This window comes from Mercurialis annua, linkage group LG7 (genome assembly GCF_937616625.2).
Source record: "Mercurialis annua linkage group LG7, ddMerAnnu1.2, whole genome shotgun sequence".
Classification (NCBI taxonomy): Eukaryota; Viridiplantae; Streptophyta; class Magnoliopsida; order Malpighiales; family Euphorbiaceae; genus Mercurialis; species Mercurialis annua.
In genome coordinates this window covers 6,163,011-6,180,006 of record NC_065576.1, presented here as the reverse complement: position 1 = coordinate 6,180,006, position 16,996 = coordinate 6,163,011, and the positions used below count along the sequence as shown (strand labels likewise).

Sequence of the window (16,996 nt, the reverse complement as noted above, 5' to 3'; positions counted from 1 at the left end):
CGATTTTGGCCAAAAATGGATTATTTGGTTTCACAAAAGTGCTAACCTTTCAATATATGTGCATGCCACGTAGGCGCCACATAGGCAAATTGAAATCAAATTGAGAGTTGGCCACAATTGAAACAAAATAATATGTTTTTGGCCAAAATCGACAAAATTAAAAGGTCAGGATTTTTGTGAAACGTTTATGAAAGATTTGGTCTTTTTATGACACTTGGCCTTTATATTAATATGAAAATTGCAAAAGTAGGGTAGCAAAGTCAAAGGAGGTAATATGTACTTCCCAATTTAAAATTAATTAACCCTAATTGTACTGTTTAAGCCGCTAAAACAAAATCTTTTAATCACAATAAATCCCGCCCACCAACTTTTAAAAACGACGTCGCCTCGTCTTTTGCGAAGATTCCACCACTCAGTCCCCAGTCTCCACTCTTTCCCCTTTCAGTAAATAAAGTAAAAGTAAAGTCACTATTCAACGCCGGGCAAAGAGAAGGGAAATCACAAGAAAATCATTGAATTTAGGTTTCAATTAGCTAAAAAAATCAGCGAGCGAGTCAAAGATCGTTTAAAGATAAGGGTTTCGGACGGAGAAGATGGCGAGTCCGATGAGTTCGAGTAGTGTGAGAGGATTATCGATAACGCCGGGAGCTAGGGTTTTGAAAACGCCGCTCAATGACGAGACTATTTGGAAGCGGCTTAAAGAAGCTGGGTTCGATGAGGAGTCTATTAAAAGAAGAGATAAAGCTGCTCTTATTGCCTATATCGCTAAATTGGAATCCCAGGTTTTTTCTCTTTTTCTTTAAAATTTGTTTTGAATTTTATATTTCAAAAAAAAATTAAGTGGCAGATTCTTTAGGATTGAAATTGTGTGTTAGGAGTAGTCATTGATGCTGGCTATGACTTCAATTTTAGTTTATGTTTGGCTTTATATATACTTTGATTATTGTCTTTGAAAAGTTTGCAGTTATTAGAATTTATTTTGTTTCACTTTAATTGATTTTGGTTTAAGAGTAATGCAATTAATGACAGGGGTTCTAGTGATTAAAGATAAAATTTTAAGAATTTGTTCATTATGTGCAAAATGCTGTCAATTGTTTGAAAAATTATCTAATTAAGGATATAGTATTTTATATCCGGGTATTATTGATTTCATGGATCTTTGATTAGGAATATTATTTATTCTTATAGTTAATTTAACTTTTATTTGGTACATTTGGTCGTCATAAAATCGAGCGTTGCTTTGTGGTCAAATGTGGAATGGATTGAACTCGTTTTTTATAGCTAGCTGTCTTAAGGTGTTTCATACTTTCTGTCATTGTTTTCAAACCGCGTGTTAATTAATCTGCGATTAATCTAGAGCATGTAATGCCTCATCTGCTAATGATTTTCTCTTTCTGGAAAAATCATTGCTGAAGAGACCGTTGTTGAACTGGTAGGGGCATTTGTTTCATAATTGTTACTCGACTAGATATTGGGCTCCAGTTTCATCACTTACTATAGTTTTTCTAGATTAAGCAATAAACTGCTAAAAACTACTGTTTGAGAATTATTCATAGTTTCATACCATATGAATGTTCATAAATGTTGTTTTATTCTCCTGTTTTTTTTTTTACAGTTGACTTTGATTTTAGGTCCGTTCCTTTTGTAGAAGTTTATGAAAAATTGAAAGATTATGATCAGATGGGAACTTATGCTCTCGTGGCTAATTATATTTAAATGGACACTCACTATGCTATATCTGTGTTTGATTTTGAATTGGGTATACTGTGACTTGATATTTTATAAGCCAGTGGCTTATGGCTTGTTTGTCAGGCGCATTATGTTCCTTTTTCTCTTAGTCTATGTTTGTTTGAGAGGATGGAAACTGGGAAAGATTGAATTTTGAATAACATGGTCTAGATATGAAATAGAAGAAAAGTGTCCACAGGCTTTATTGTTTCTGAAAATCAAATCCTTCCACGTTTCCAGCCGCTAAAACGAACACATCTTTGGGATATGTTTTATATCGAACATGATTACATACTAACATGGTCTAGATATGAAATAGAAGAAAAGTGTCCACAGGCTTTATTGTTTCTGAAATTCAAATCCTTCCACGTTTCCAGCCGCTAAAACGAACAGATCTTTGGGATATGTTTTATAGAACATGACTACATACTGGTCAAATACAATATAGCTTTGGCACAGTATCTTGCTTTACTATGCATCTGAACATTGTAGCTTCATTCAGATCTATGATCTTCAACACCATATGGGTCTTCTCATACTGGAAAGAAAGGAGTTGACTTCAAAATGCGAGCAAATCAAAACCTCTGCTGAAACAGCTGAACTCATGCATAAGCGTGATCAGGCGGCCCACTTGTCAGCTTTAGCGGAAGCAAGAAAGCGAGAAGAGAGCTTGAAGAAGGCTTTGGGAGTTGAAAAAGAGTGTATAGCAAGTGTAAGTTTTTCCTTGAGTTATTTTCTTTCATCTGCTATCTATCGTTGTCTTATTATTCGCTGATAACTTTTATAGATAGAGAAGTCCTTGCATGAGATCCGTGCCGAGTCTGCTGAAATTAAGGTTTCAGCTGATCTACAAGTGGCAGAAGCACGCACTATGAAGGAAGATGCTCAAAATAAGTATGTAGACGCTGAAGCAAAACTGCTCGCTGCAGAAGCTTTACAAGCAGAAGCTAGCCAGTATCGCCGTGCAGCAGAAAGAAAGCTCCAGGAAGTTGAAGCACGTGAAGATGATCTTAGCAGACGCATTAGTACTTTCAAAGCTGAGTATGTATTTTATTTGTGATTTTAATCTTATAACTTAAGAAAATGAATTACTATTTGAACAAAATGAACTGATATTATTACATCTAGCTGCGCTTCTATTCTTTAATGTAATTACCTATAACATGGTTTTGTTCATTGGTCTGGTAATCAGGGAGAAAAAGTAGGCTATGAGATTGCATCTAGATAGCTTTATGAAGTTCTAAACCCTTCTTTGTCATGACAGATTATTTAAATATGCATGCACGATGGGTATTCCCTCATATTTTCAACTGCTTCATTATGCCTTAATGTCATATAAAAATGAAATGACCTGCTTGTGATTGGTAGGAGTTTCATGAGCTAATAATAATTTCTTTCCACTTCATGTCTTAGTTGTGATGCAAAAGAGAAGGAGATAGATCTTGAGAGACAAACTTTGAGTGAGAGAAGAAAAGTTCTGCAACAGGAACATGAAAGATTACTTGATGGACAAGCTTCACTGAATCAGAGGGAGGATTACATTGCTAGCAAAGCTCAAGAGCTAGATCGTTTAGAGAAGGAATTGGAGGCTTCCAAAGTAAGTGTTCAGGAGGAACTTAGAGTCGTGAATGACAATAATTCCAAGTTGGAGGCAATGGCTGCTTCCTTGGCTCAAAGGGAACAGGTATGCATTTCTCTTGAAATTGATTTACGTTGTCCTGCCAACTTATTTCTAACGATTGGATATTTCGATTTCTGTATTCTTTTTCTCCATGTAGACAACTATTGAGAGGGAAGCTCAGCTAAGCAAGAGAGAGCAAGATTTACTTGTTATGCAGGAAAAACTGGCCAGCAAGGAATCTGTGAGTTGTTCTATCTTAACATCCTCTTTTGGTGGGTGGGATGGAATAGTATGTAATTTGCAATAAACTGTGAACCTCACCATTATGCATACTTGTGCCTTTTTTAACTTAAAGTTTTTATTGGAATTACAGGATGAAATTCAGAAAATTATTGCTAATCAAGAGACTGTTCTAAGAAAAAGGAAGTCAGAATTTGAAGCTGAGTTGGAGGTGAAACGAAAATTGGTGGAGGAAGAAATTGAAGTAAAGAAACGAGCTTGGGAATTAAAAGAGATGGATCTTAGACAACGGGAAGAACTGATGAGCGAAAAAGAACAGGAGTTGGAGGTTCAATCAAGGGTTTTGGATGATAAGGAGAAGGATGTGACGGAAAAAATAAAGTTTCTTGATGAGAAAGAAATACGCCTTAATACTCTTGAGAATGATACTGAAATGAGGAGTGTCCTTCTACAGCAAGAAAAAGATGAAATTAATAAAATGAAGTTAGAACTTGAAAAGTCTATGAATAGTTTGGAAGAAGAGAAGAAGCAAGTTGATAGTGCAAAGGAGAAACTAGAGAGAATGAAAAGTGAAACAAATGAACTTTCGAGTTTAGAGGTGAAACTTAAAGAAGAGGTCGATATGCTTAGGGCTCAAAAGGTGGAGCTTATGACTGAAGAAGACAAGTTGAAAGTTGAAAAAGCCAAGTTTGAAGCCGAGTGGGAGTTGATTGATGAAAAAAGAGAGGAGCTAAGGATAGAAGCTGAGCGCATAGCTGATGAGAGACAAGCTGTTTGCAGGCTGCTCAAAGATGGGCGGGAGAGCCTAAAAGTAGAGAAGGAAACAATGCGAGAACAACATAAACGTGATGTGGAATTGCTTAACCATGAGAGGGAGGAGTTCATGAATAAGATGGTGCGTGAGCATTCTGAGTGGTTCAACAAAATTCAAAAGGAACATGCAGACTTCCTTTTGGGTGTCGAGATGCAGAAAAGAGAGATGGAGAGCAGTATTGAAAAAAGGCGAGAAGAGGTTGAATGTTACTTAAGGGATCAAGAGAAAGCCTTTGAGCTGGCAAAAAAAAATGAACTCGAGCATATTAGTTCTCTCAGGGAGACAGCCTCAAAAGAGTTGGAGCAGGTTTTTTCAGAAATTAAGAAGCTTGATTATGAGAGAACGGAGATAAACTTAGACCGGGAGAGAAGAGACAGTGAATTGGCTGCGCTGAATGAATTTATTGAGGAACTTAAGGCTCAAACGCAGAAATTAGAGAAACAGAGAGAATTGTTGCATACAGAAAGGCAGGAGGTCTGTGCTCAGATTGAACACTTGAACAAGTTGGAAGATTTGAAGCTTATGTTGGACAATGTGGAGCTGGCTAAGATGCAGCAGTCCAACATGGAGTCTAGTCAGAAGAAAATTTCTGCAATAAGACATATGAGGCTCCAGTCTGCTGTAAAAGATGCTGAACGGATTTCACACAAAAGAGTAGATAATGGTAGTAATGAAGTTGGTCTTCTTTCTCCGTCTATTCAAAAGCTAGATGTTTCACCATTCCTGAACTCTGCTCGTTTCTCTTGGATTAAACGTTGCACTGAACGGATATTCAAAAGTTCTCCTGAAAAGGTCCAATTGAAGAGTGAGGAAAAATCTCTAATATCTACCCCTAAAGATAAAAGCTTGATATCTGATGGAAAATTAGATTCTTCCAATGGAAATTCTAAACAATTGCTCAAAGCTGGAAGGAAAAGGAGAGTTGATAATTCTTCATTGGATGTTACCACTGATCCACCTGAGCAAAAGCAGAACAGTAAAAGGAGGAAGCAAAAAGAAAATTCTGCGGCAGGATTATTACCAGAAGCCAATAACATCAGGTACAACTCCTATTTCTTGAAAACTAATTCTTGTAATGCTTCTCCTGATATTTTTTAGTATGGATGCACGTGTTTGATCATGCTACTCGTTGAAAACAGTTTAATTAGTTTATCTGTTTGCAGTGTAAGTTCAAGTCAGGAAAATTCACCACCACAGGATCATCATTCAACTGAAGCAGGTGCTGAAAATCATGTAATAATTGAAGAGAATGTCATTAAAATATCAGAAGTGACTACTACGATATCTCACACATACAATTTTTCAAATCAAGATAAGCCAGAGCAACAACTGAATTCTGGAGATGATCACTGTGTTGTTCAAGATGGTGGTACAAATGGTCACGCAGACCATGAAAATGTGGAGCATAATATGCAAACATGTGTTTCAGAAATATCAGAAACATTGAAAGGCCAATTGGAAAATAATGGACTTGGTACTCTGCCTCATCAGGTAATGCCTTATCCTGTTAAAGCATGTGAATATAAAGCAGTTAGGTGTAAGATTTTTCTCATTTTTTTGTAGTTTGATTTTGGATTACGTCCCAATTGTCGGCTGGTACTAACATAAGTATACATGAATTTTACTTCTCTATCAATTGGATTTCCTTTGCTTATAGTATGACGAATTTGTCGGTTTGGTTCAATTTTTCAGTAGGTTAACTAGTGGTTGATCCATAATATTGTAGCTGTTACCTGCAATGTCATTTTTCCTTCAATTTTATGGCCTACAATCTTGTTATTGTCATGCCAGATTCTTGAAAACGAATTGAAGAAAGCTGATCTGACAGTGAAAGATTCTGATGTGACATCTGACTCTAGTGAGAAGGTCGGGAAGGATATAATAAGGATGACAAGATCAACTCTGAAGCTGTAGATTTCTGTCAACAGTGTCATTGTTCAAGCTGTTAATTGTATGTCGGGAGTACAGATAATCCTTGGCCGAGTTGAATTCTTATGCTTGTCGATTTATCTAGTATTTCAAAATTTGTGGTTGGATCATCTCACAGTGAGTGGTAAATTTGTAAATGGTTTCTGTTATTGTGTGTTTTGTGAGGTGGTCTGGTGATGTTGTGTTATTGAATAGGAGTGAGCTTTTATGTACAGGAAGAGGTTGCATCTATGACTGGTTTGCTATTTGGTTAATAGTTAGTTTTTGTCTAGTTAACTAGAATCTGGAATGAATGAATTTTTATAAATTTTAAGAAATTTATATGATGATATTTGATTGATTTAATTTTAGTATTCATTTTTTTTTAATTGTACATATCTAGTTGTAGCTGCATCTAATTTTAATAAAATCGATGTAATTTCCATGTATATCCTATCCAGCGTTAATAACCATAAAAAATTCCTTAATATTCACAAGTAACAAATTTAAAAGGGTTATCCCCTTAAAAACCCCTCACCTTTTATCCCCAATTCGTTAACACCCTCACATTGCAAAACCATCAAATATACTCAAATTACGACCTTTCACTTTTCAATTGCACCCTCAAGCATTAAATTGATATCTTTTCACTTGAAAAAATAGGTTTATTTTTATTTTAAATAAAATATTAAGTCCTATTTTAAAATATATGTTAAAATTTAAAGTATTGATTTGAACATTTTTTAAGTGAAAAGAGGTCAATTTAATGCTTGCGGGTGCAATTGAAAGTAAAAGGTCGTAATTTAGGTATATTTGGTGGTTTTACAACGTGAGGGTGCAAACGAATTGGGGGTAAAAGGTGGGGGGATTTTAAGGGGATAAGCCAATTTAAAACATATAAAAATTTGTTTTATGAAAAATAAATATTTAATCAAATAAATATTATTTCAACCTTATTAATTAAATTTGTTTCGATTCAGAAATGGAAATAATATTTTACTTTGTAGGACAACGGATATTAAAAAAGTTAAAAGTGAAATTTACTAATTTTTTTTTTTAAATGAAGAAATCCTTTTAGAATTAAAAATTCTAAAATTGAAGATATCAAATTATCCTAGTCATTGGTGTGTAATGAATATATCTTACCTAAAAGTAAACGTATTTATCTTAGTAGAATCTGTTGAGATAAGCCTAAAAATAAAATAATTAGGTAACTCATAACTGAATAAAGAGGATGAGAATTTAGGGTCAGCAATTTGAAGCATTACAAAACGACATCACATAACTTAAATATCAAACTCAGCCTCCACTCTCCAACTTTTCTTCGTCTGCTTATTAAGAAAACACTCAATTAACTGAGTCATAATCCATAATCAATGGAGAGCAGCTCAACCGCCGTCTTCGGAGGTTTCCAGCCAAATTACCTTCTTTGCCCTCACCGGAACTCCTCCTCTTCTTCTTGTCTCCTCTCATTTCCTTCTTCATTCACTGACCGTTCGCTTTCTTTATCTTCTCCTTTCAAGGTACTATTATTTGCTCTCTTTTTAATTAACTTCATCCTTTAATTCATTTATTAAAATGTATTTAAGTTCATCATTTAATTTGTTTATCGAAATGTATTACTCTCCTGAATTTGTGTTTTTCTTGTGTTTTTCAGGTACAGAAGCAGCAACATACTCATTACTCTTTACTACGATCCGTCTCTCCTTTTCGGCGCGACGCCATTGTTTCCGGTACTTATAGGTTCGTTCTTTTCGGTTTTAATTATTTTTTTTAGGGAAGATTTTGACCTCTGATAGATGAAATGTGTGACTTGTTAATGATTAGCATTTATGTATTCGTTTGTGTTGAATGTAGTAGCAGCAATGGAACAACTGAATTAGCTGACATTGACTGGGATAACCTTGGTTTTTCCTATGTTCCAACTGATTACATGTATGTCATGAAATGTGCTCGAGATGGCAGCTTTTCTTTTGGCGGATTACAACGCTTTGGGAATATTGAGTTGAGCCCCTCAGCCGGAGTCTTGAATTATGGCCAAGTATGCCTATTACTCATACTGCATTTTTTAACCTTGTTCAGATGATGTTAGATTATATGCACCGATACTACAGGATTTCATGGAAAATAAGGATTGATTCTCCATGTTCCATGTTTTCAATATTAGAGAATGGAATTGAAATCGTTTTTAATATCATTTGGCAGATGACTTATACAATTGTTTTGTCCCTTTTCTTGTCTGTCTCTAGGGATTATTTGAAGGCTTGAAAGCCTACAAGAAAGAAGATGGTAATGTTCTTCTTTTTCGGCCTGAAGAAAATGCAATGCGGATGAACGTTGGTGCTGAAAGGATGTGCATGCCATCACCAACTGTGGAACAGTTTGTTGAGGCTGTAAAGGCAACAGTTTTAGCAAATAAACGCTGGGTAAGCTGTAGTTTTACAGTGTTCATATGTGTTTTTTGTTGGCAATAGAAGCTAGATTGTTATATTTTTACTCTATGATTTCAGATTCCCCCTCCTGGTAAAGGTTCCTTGTATATCAGGCCATTATTGATGGGAAGTGGAGCAGTCCTTGGTCTTGCACCTGCTCCTGAATACACATTTTTAATTTATGTTTCACCTGTGGGAAACTACTTTAAGGTTTGTTTTTTCTTTTTGCAAAGTGTGATCAAGCACAGGCTACGTATTTTTTTTGTTATGGCGCCTATTTCTGCCCTTGGTTTTTTTAGTTTCTTTTCAGTTATCATCTTGTTTGACTTCACTTACATGCGAACATGTGCACAAGCTGCACTTACAAACACATTTACACAGAGACATTTGTGATTGCAAGTTTATGTAAACAGGTTAAATTTTTGTCTTTCTTACCTAAACGTTCCTTTTGTAAATAGCGTTTTGAAGAGTCATTGGCTTAGAACTTCTAGATTTTATTGAAATCACATCTATTAATTGCAGACTATGCTCTAGAATAAGGTTTTAGTCCATTCTATTCTGTGAACAAGCAATAATCTGATACATCAAATTAGATGACCTCTGTTTGAGGTTTGAGAACTAGTAGTGGATGTGATTATATTATTCCTCTATGTGAGAAAAATCATCTGCACTAATTTTAACTACGTGAATGCAAAAATGTGCGTACATAGAAAAAGAATGATATCATTTTGTTTGTTTATGAAGTGTTGCCATAATTCTAAGCAATGGCATGGATGTTAGATGTATGTACATGCATAACATGCCGCCGAAACAATATAGAGGCACTAAAGCTTCTTCAACAAAATCAAAAAGTAAAAAGAAAAAATTTCTTCATACATGTACAACCTGCCTTCAGTGTTTTTTAGATGCACAGTAGTGACTAATTGGATTGTGCTTTCTAATAATACTTGGTTGATGGATGTTAATAATGTAAAGAAAAAAACATATATAAAAAATACTGTAAAGAAAATACTCTATTTTAAATTTTCCTCTTCTAAAAGTAAAACTATAAAGCAGACTGCTAGACAGATACTGGAGTATGAGTTCAGGTGAAAGACTTTTAATTCCATAAAAAAAATGCCTTGAGCCACACTTGAATGCCAATATTTATTGGCTTGTATATATGATATTTGATGACGGCATATCCCTCTCTAATGTTTATTCACCGTGTCCTCTATTGCATGTCTGATTCCAGGAAGGCGTTGCTCCAATTAATTTGGTTGTCGAGCATGAATTGCACCGAGCAACTCCTGGAGGTACTGGAAGTGTTAAGACCATAGGAAACTATGCTGCGGTAAATTTCTTGTCAAAGTGTTTAACTTTTCCTAGACCGTTATGCAGTATCTATTTCTTAAAATGGAATTTCATATGGTTTCAAGCGGTTCATTGAACTAAATATTGTTTAACTTTTCATTAAAGAAAAACTTAGGTTTAAATTTGTTAAACATCAGTAACATAATGAATATTTTTATTTGAACAAAGTATTTTAAAGAGTGGTAACTGTTGATCGTATCTAAATATTCTTTGTTTATTTGATTATTACTCGTAGGTTCTCAAGGCACAATCTGCTGCAAAAGCCAAAGGATATTCTGATGTTCTATATCTCGATTGTGTTCACAAAAAATATCTGGAGGAAGTCTCGTCATGCAATATTTTCGTTGTGAAGGTATGGTGATTAAATGATTAGCATTTCTATATTTATAAAGATCTCGATTTTTATTGACAGGAGTTTGTCATTGTTGATCTCTGGGAAAAGAATAATCATTTAGCTCTAATGCATAGTTGATCGTTTTTTTTAAAGAATCATGTTTTCTCGAGATGATAATTTTTGCTGGCGAATTGTGCTGTATAGTTTTCTGGTTTTTATGTGTGTGTTTGTCATTGTCATTGTCATCATGACTTTGTTGCTAAGGAGCTTGGCTTCTTTGCATGTTTTGGTTCCGAACTGGTGCTATTAGCCCATTTTAATCGAGGCTTAATCTAATTTGGATGGAATTTGGATTTTATATTATGCTTTGTAACTTTTTGGTTATTCTTTCTGTGATACCATGTTGAACTACATCATTTGAATTTTCTCGGAGCTAATATTTTCACTTACTCTGCTTTCAGGATAACGTTATCTCCACTCCAGCAATTAAAGGAACAATCCTTCCTGGAATTACAAGGAAGAGTATAATTGATGTTGCTCGAAGCCAAGGATTCCAGGTACCTTTTTCATTTGCTAAAAAGAAAAAAATTATATGATTCTGGAGCAACGCTATCTTGATTTTTATCGTCAGGAATCAGGATTACTTTAGCATTTTACCATGTGGTTGTGGTGTCGAACTTTATCTCCCTATGCTATGCTAGCTACCAAAAAAGGGGGACTCGTTCAGACAATTGTATTTTGTGAAAATCATAATCAATCATCATGTTTCATCAATATGATCTGATAAGAGCCCCATAAGGGAACGGCTGACTTTCTCAATGCGAAAAATGCGGGTTACTCATGGTAATGCTTGACCTTCACATGCATGCTTGTTGTTTCCGGTAACCGCTTCTTGGCACAACTTTTTGTTCTCTAATCTGATATAATTTTGCATAGGTTTTTAAAAAGATTCTACACCCTAAGGCCTAAGCTTATTATAGAGAGGACAAGGATATAGTATACTCAAATAGCTATTTCTCACACTATTTTACACGTTATCTCTGATGTTTAAATAACTTTTTTCTATCTGATAAAATGCAGGTTGAAGAACGACTTGTGGCAGTGGATGAATTGCTCGATGCAGATGAAGTTTTTTGTACGGGTACTGCTGTGGTGGTGTCACCAGTGGGCAGTATCACTTATTCAGGCAAAAGGTACGTACAGTTTTTGGCTACATAATCGTACATCCGATATTACTTGGATGGCCGAGTCAAATCTTTTCATTGCCAATTTTTTTGTTTCATACCAAAATTCATATTTCTTTTTCATAACTATAAAAAAGAATCTAATAAGATCTGTTGTGTCACCTGCGATACTAATAATTCTTTTAAGACGAGGTAATTTAAGCTTTTCTTATAATTGTTTTTTTCCTGGGTATCTTGCAGGGTGTCTTACGGAGAGGGTTTTGGTGTTGTTTCGGAAAAGCTGTATACCGTTCTTACCAGACTACAAATGGGGCTTACGGAGGACAAGCTGAACTGGACTGTTGAGCTGAAGTAGCAGTCTTGAAGTGTAATTCTCTTTTTCTTTTTATGATTCGACCTCTAGCAGTTTAAGTTTTTCACTTGATTTGGTTTGGCTTCTTTTTAGATTATGTAGATAATTTTCTTAGACCATTTGTTCACTTAGCTTTTTATGAACTCTAATATAGAGCCATCAGCCATGCTTAAAATTTCCTAATGTTTCTTGAATTGTTTTAGAGTTGAAACCTGAGCAGCTCTGACCTTGTTGGAGGTTCATGCAACAGTTTTTATTAATTCTCTGAAAATATATCACTTGATTAATTCTCTACCCAATGTAAAAATTGTCTAAAATAGGTCAAAAGAAAAACAAGCAAAATTCTTAAAGGTTTTGCAATGAATAACGGGTCATTGATATTTTTAAATTTTGTGAGGATTAGTTAATTCATTTTAGTTATTTTAATCAATATTTTATATTCTTTTAGACATGGTCTTCGCAGTTCTTTAGCTCATTCCTTTCTATACCATTCGGAAGTTAATTGACCTATAAAATGAGAATAGTATTTTAAATTGATTAAAATTTGTTAATTGTGAATTAATTCTTGATGCATAAAATCCAAAGTCACGATAACCGTTTGCTCGTTTGGTGACTTATATTATATTCACATTCAAAAACCACTATTAAAGGAGGATTAGCAAGTAATGCCACTAAATTCACTTTCTCATTTAGACTTCAAACATGAATCCATTGTCATGTAAGCTTATAAGCTTACACATTACTTTAACCATTTGGTATGTAGGCATTATATTAGACGGTTATTAATTTACATTTGGAGAAATTCTTAGATAGACCGAATCTATCACGTCATCCGTAGACTAAGCCACTTATAATGTAACACCTCATTAAAATGATGATAATATCATAATAATTGTGCAATTGAGATGAATAATATAATAGGGTAGAAAAATTTATTAAATTTCAATGCGTTCGAAATCTATTTCTTCTAAACTTTTCCTTATTAAAGAATTAATATAAAGGTAAGAAAACGCGTCGGTAAATATTACTACTTTATGAAAAGATCAGATTTGAGATATGGTAAAAAGTTGCACTTTTCTTCTTCATAAAATAGAAATTTTGTAGCAGTCAATTACGGGAATGCTTCTTTGCTTTGGTCATCAACCATTAGCTCACTTAAGTCGGTTGCCAAACCAATTAGTGACACTTTTAGAGACAAAGTTTTATAGCACAATTTTTAATAAATTATTATTTTTATTTACATCAAGATACAAACACTTTGTTACTAACTTTTTTTTAAAAAATACAAAATGCCATTTATCAAAAAAAGTAACTCTAGAATAGAAAAATAAGCAAAATTTGCTAATTGCAGAATAGAAAGGGATATTATCAAATGCATAATTTGGGAAACTACCACATGGAGTGGATCGTTATGATTGGCCAGCTCTCACACACTGGTAGCCAAAGCAAATTTAAATCACCTTTTTTAATTCTATCACTAACAACTCACACTCCTATTATCAAGCATTTGATGGAAAATGAAGAATTTATCAAGAAGTTGATTTAGGAAATTAAGACAGAGAATGTCAAAAGCTTGATTGTACACTTGTGACCCAAGACATACTAGAAAGACTCAGGATTTTTTATTAACCTCGTTTATTTTATCGAATAATTATTCAACGTAAAGAATGTGTCACGTATTCGTGCAACAAATCAGTGAGACGGTTATAATATTATAATAATTAATGATAAATAAATATTTTATTTAAATATTTAAAAATTGTAAATATTTATTAGCTTGTTATAAGAATGACGTGATACAACCATTGTATAAGATAATCATTTTATTCTGTACTAATAGAAAAGGTCATATATATTTCTAGAAGTTAACAATCGTCAACTTTTTTTATATAAGAAGTCATTTTCTTATGTATCTTTTATACTTAAATTACTGCTATAAAATCATAATCTCTTTGAATGTTTATGATTTCCAAATACATGCATTATGCTTGAATTATCTCCAATTGAGATATGGACAGCAGAAAGAAATGTCATGTTAATTATGATATACTATAATTATATATTCAGAAATTTTAGAGCAACGGAACATTCTTGGAAACTACTAGTTTATAACATATATTTAGCACTCTGATTCTCAAAGTTTATATGTATAAAATATTACTACAAGAATATATTTTTTTCTTGCCACGTTATATGGAGACACAAAATTTTATTTTAGCATTAAAATTTTATAAAATAAAAATTTAATGACCGTAAATTTATTAAATTCATTATTGATGTAAGGGTTAAAGTCTGATTCTCACACAAATTTAATTTAATCTGAAATTACTAACAAACTTTTTGTTGCTTATAATTTTTAAATTCAGTATTTAATATAAACATTCGGATGCATTCCATTCACTTTTCATATAAAAAAAATAACAAATTAGTTAAATGTATAGAAAAGTTGCTGGGAAAAGCATCACCGGGAGAAAGAAATGCCTTGAGAATAATTGAAAAAAAATGCCTTGATAATGGATATTCAGAATATGTAAATAATTAAAAACAGGAGCAAACTCCATAAATCCAAATAAATATTCTTCTTGTTTTTTCCTTCTTCAGAGCCACCGGTAGTCAATATTTGATTTGCAATAGTCTTGTTTTCTTTTATTTTAATTTTTTATTGATCTGCTGGTTATTTTAATGCTATTTTACATTTTACATTTTATATTTTTAATATCTTTTTTTATAGAGTTTATATTTTTTAAAATAAAAATTTACATATTATCCAGATTTTGTAGTGCGGTGAAAATTTGAATTTTTTATGGTGAAATTTTTATTTTTATTTTTCAGTCAGATTCATTCAAAGTGAAAAAAATGTTTCATGGTTTACGAAAACCATCATGTGAAATGGACATACTTTCAAGATAAACATTAAAATAAAACCATCAAAAACAACTAAAGATTAAATTTAAAAATACTAATTTTTATAGTTCAGTTAAGCGATTCATATTAAAACCGTCATAGGTGTAAATTGTGGCCCTGGTACAATACACTTTAAATTTAATATTAATTGACGATTAATTGAATTTTGGGGCAGTAGCCGCAGAAGACATTATATGCTTGATCATGACTTGCAATTTTCTGATTTCATGTTGCTATTATAGGAATTTTTAGCTTTTTTTTTCGAGAATTAAATTTGTTGAGAATTTTTAGCTTATTCATTCGGGTAAAAAGGTTTACAACAGTTTATATTTATCATTAATGTATCTGTATATGAGTTATATGTTTGAGATCTTTAGAATTGTGATAAAATCTTATATTTTATTCTGAAAAAAAGAACATTGGTTAAAATATTTTCTCTATTAAATTTAAAACTTATCAATGATTAAACAATAGAAGTATATAATAATAATTACATCTTTCAAAAAAAAAAAAATTACACATACAATTACAAACTGAACTAAAGGAGAGTGGTCGGACGCCGATCACTAGATATTTTCAATCTTCTTTTCTACTTTTTAATATGTTTTTATCGTCTTATTCCATTCTCTTATAATCTATTTTTATTTGTTTATTTTATTTCTTTATTTCCGCTACTGTTTGATATCGACAATGCATGTCTTCTTTCAATTTTGTTATATTGGTGAAAATATTATCATCAAACAAAACCACAAAGCACTAATAATATTTTTTTGGTAAGCCCATCCGGTTTTCAAGGCTTCGCCTTGACTAATCCGGATCCGACCCGCGTCGCGCACCTGGCATGGTGGGTGAGTCTGCCAGTGGGAATTTTCTGCATTCACAAGGACTCGAACCCGAGACCTTGCTTAAGCGATATCAAGCCGCTTACCACTTGAACCAACCCCCATTGGTTACAAAGCACTAATAATATAATATAATATAATACCAACATTGACATTTAATACTGTTCTACCTTTATTGTTTTTTCTTCCTTTTCTGGTAATCTATTTTATTAAAATTTAATTAAAAAATTTAAAGCATAAAGAGACAAACCATAAGGTGTCTCAAAATGTGATGCAGAGGACGTGACAGTAGACTTTATTGTTTTGCTACTAATTAATAATATATATTTTTTTGTTGTCCATTTAGCCAATATTATATATTTTTTTGTCTTAATTTATAAAAATATATATTAATATAGCCTTATTAATTAATAAATATTTTTTAAATTAAAACATAGAGTACTCATTTATTAGGGATGGGTAAATTTGGAAGATAAATGGCTAATATCATATAAAATTTTTAAATGGATAACTATTTGTAGATAAATAAAATTGGCTAAATGGACAACTAATAAAAAACGGAGGGAGTAGTAAAATTATGACCATAATGCATTCATCTCTAATTTATGCCCGTCTCCTAATTAAGATATTAAATTATTTTCAGGTCCCCAAATTTGCTCTATTTCTTGATTAATTTGATAGAGAAAACATTTTTTCTTTCCAATTTTGGGGTCTAGGAAAAACTTCAATTATTGTTGTTCTTATTCGAAAACCAATTTTTTTAGTTTGTTGGTTACGTGTGTATTAGAAAATTATTTTTAAATAGTTTAATTACTCAAAAACTCCCCATTTTTAAATTTATTTTTAATTGCATCCTGACGTAAAAAATCCTCTCAAAACCCCTTCACCTTTAGATTCTTTTTCAATTGTACCTTAAAGTAAGTAAATTGACCTCTTTTTTTATGAAAAATAATTTAAAATAATATTTTATTTTTAATCTTTATTCTAATTAAACACTAATATTATTAATAATGTAAAAAATCATTCTCCCTAAAATTATATCTAATAATTTTTTAAAATCAAAATTATAAAAATTTTCAATTCAGGGTACAATTGAAAAAAAATATAAAGGTGAGGGGATTTTGAGAGGATTTTTCTATGTCAGGGTGAAATTAGAATGAAATTTAAACGTGAGAGGGCTTTGAGAATGTTTTCCAACGTCAGGGTGCAATTAAAAAGAAATTAAAGGTAGTCGGCTTTTGAGTGATTAGGCCTTTTTAAAAAGTACCCCTATTTAATTTTCTC

General features: G+C 32.6%; 2 protein-coding genes across 4 annotated transcripts; both read left to right on the top strand.

The window, feature by feature from the left end:
• Positions 1 to 408: 408 nt before the first annotated feature.
• Positions 409 to 6,677, top strand: LOC126655197 (protein CROWDED NUCLEI 4). 2 transcript variants are annotated; one of them, XM_050349239.2, is made up of 8 exons: positions 409 to 782; positions 2,231 to 2,440; positions 2,516 to 2,769; positions 3,142 to 3,412; positions 3,507 to 3,590; positions 3,723 to 5,443; positions 5,567 to 5,874; positions 5,976 to 6,123. In XM_050349239.2, exons 1-8 carry the CDS (start codon positions 594 to 596, stop codon positions 6,101 to 6,103), a joined length of 3,165 nt encoding a protein of 1,054 aa, XP_050205196.1. In that variant the 5' UTR covers positions 409 to 593; the 3' UTR covers positions 6,104 to 6,123. The 2 variants fall into 2 exon arrangements, with proteins under 2 accessions (XP_050205196.1, XP_050205195.1); XM_050349238.2 differs by lacking the exon at positions 5,976 to 6,123 and adding an exon at positions 6,195 to 6,677 and having other exon boundaries at positions 412 to 782; positions 5,567 to 5,894.
• Positions 6,678 to 7,565: 888 nt separating this feature from the next.
• LOC126656645 (branched-chain amino acid aminotransferase 2, chloroplastic-like) lies at positions 7,566 to 12,149 on the top strand. 2 transcript variants are annotated; one of them, XM_050351256.2, is made up of 10 exons: positions 7,566 to 7,834; positions 7,969 to 8,054; positions 8,175 to 8,352; positions 8,561 to 8,737; positions 8,822 to 8,953; positions 9,978 to 10,076; positions 10,332 to 10,448; positions 10,892 to 10,987; positions 11,511 to 11,623; positions 11,855 to 12,149. In XM_050351256.2, exons 1-10 carry the CDS (start codon positions 7,688 to 7,690, stop codon positions 11,967 to 11,969), a joined length of 1,260 nt encoding a protein of 419 aa, XP_050207213.1. In that variant the 5' UTR covers positions 7,566 to 7,687; the 3' UTR covers positions 11,970 to 12,149. The 2 variants fall into 2 exon arrangements, with proteins under 2 accessions (XP_050207213.1, XP_050207212.1); XM_050351255.2 differs by having other exon boundaries at positions 7,567 to 7,834; positions 8,169 to 8,352.
• The last annotated feature ends 4,847 nt before the right edge of the window (positions 12,150 to 16,996 follow it).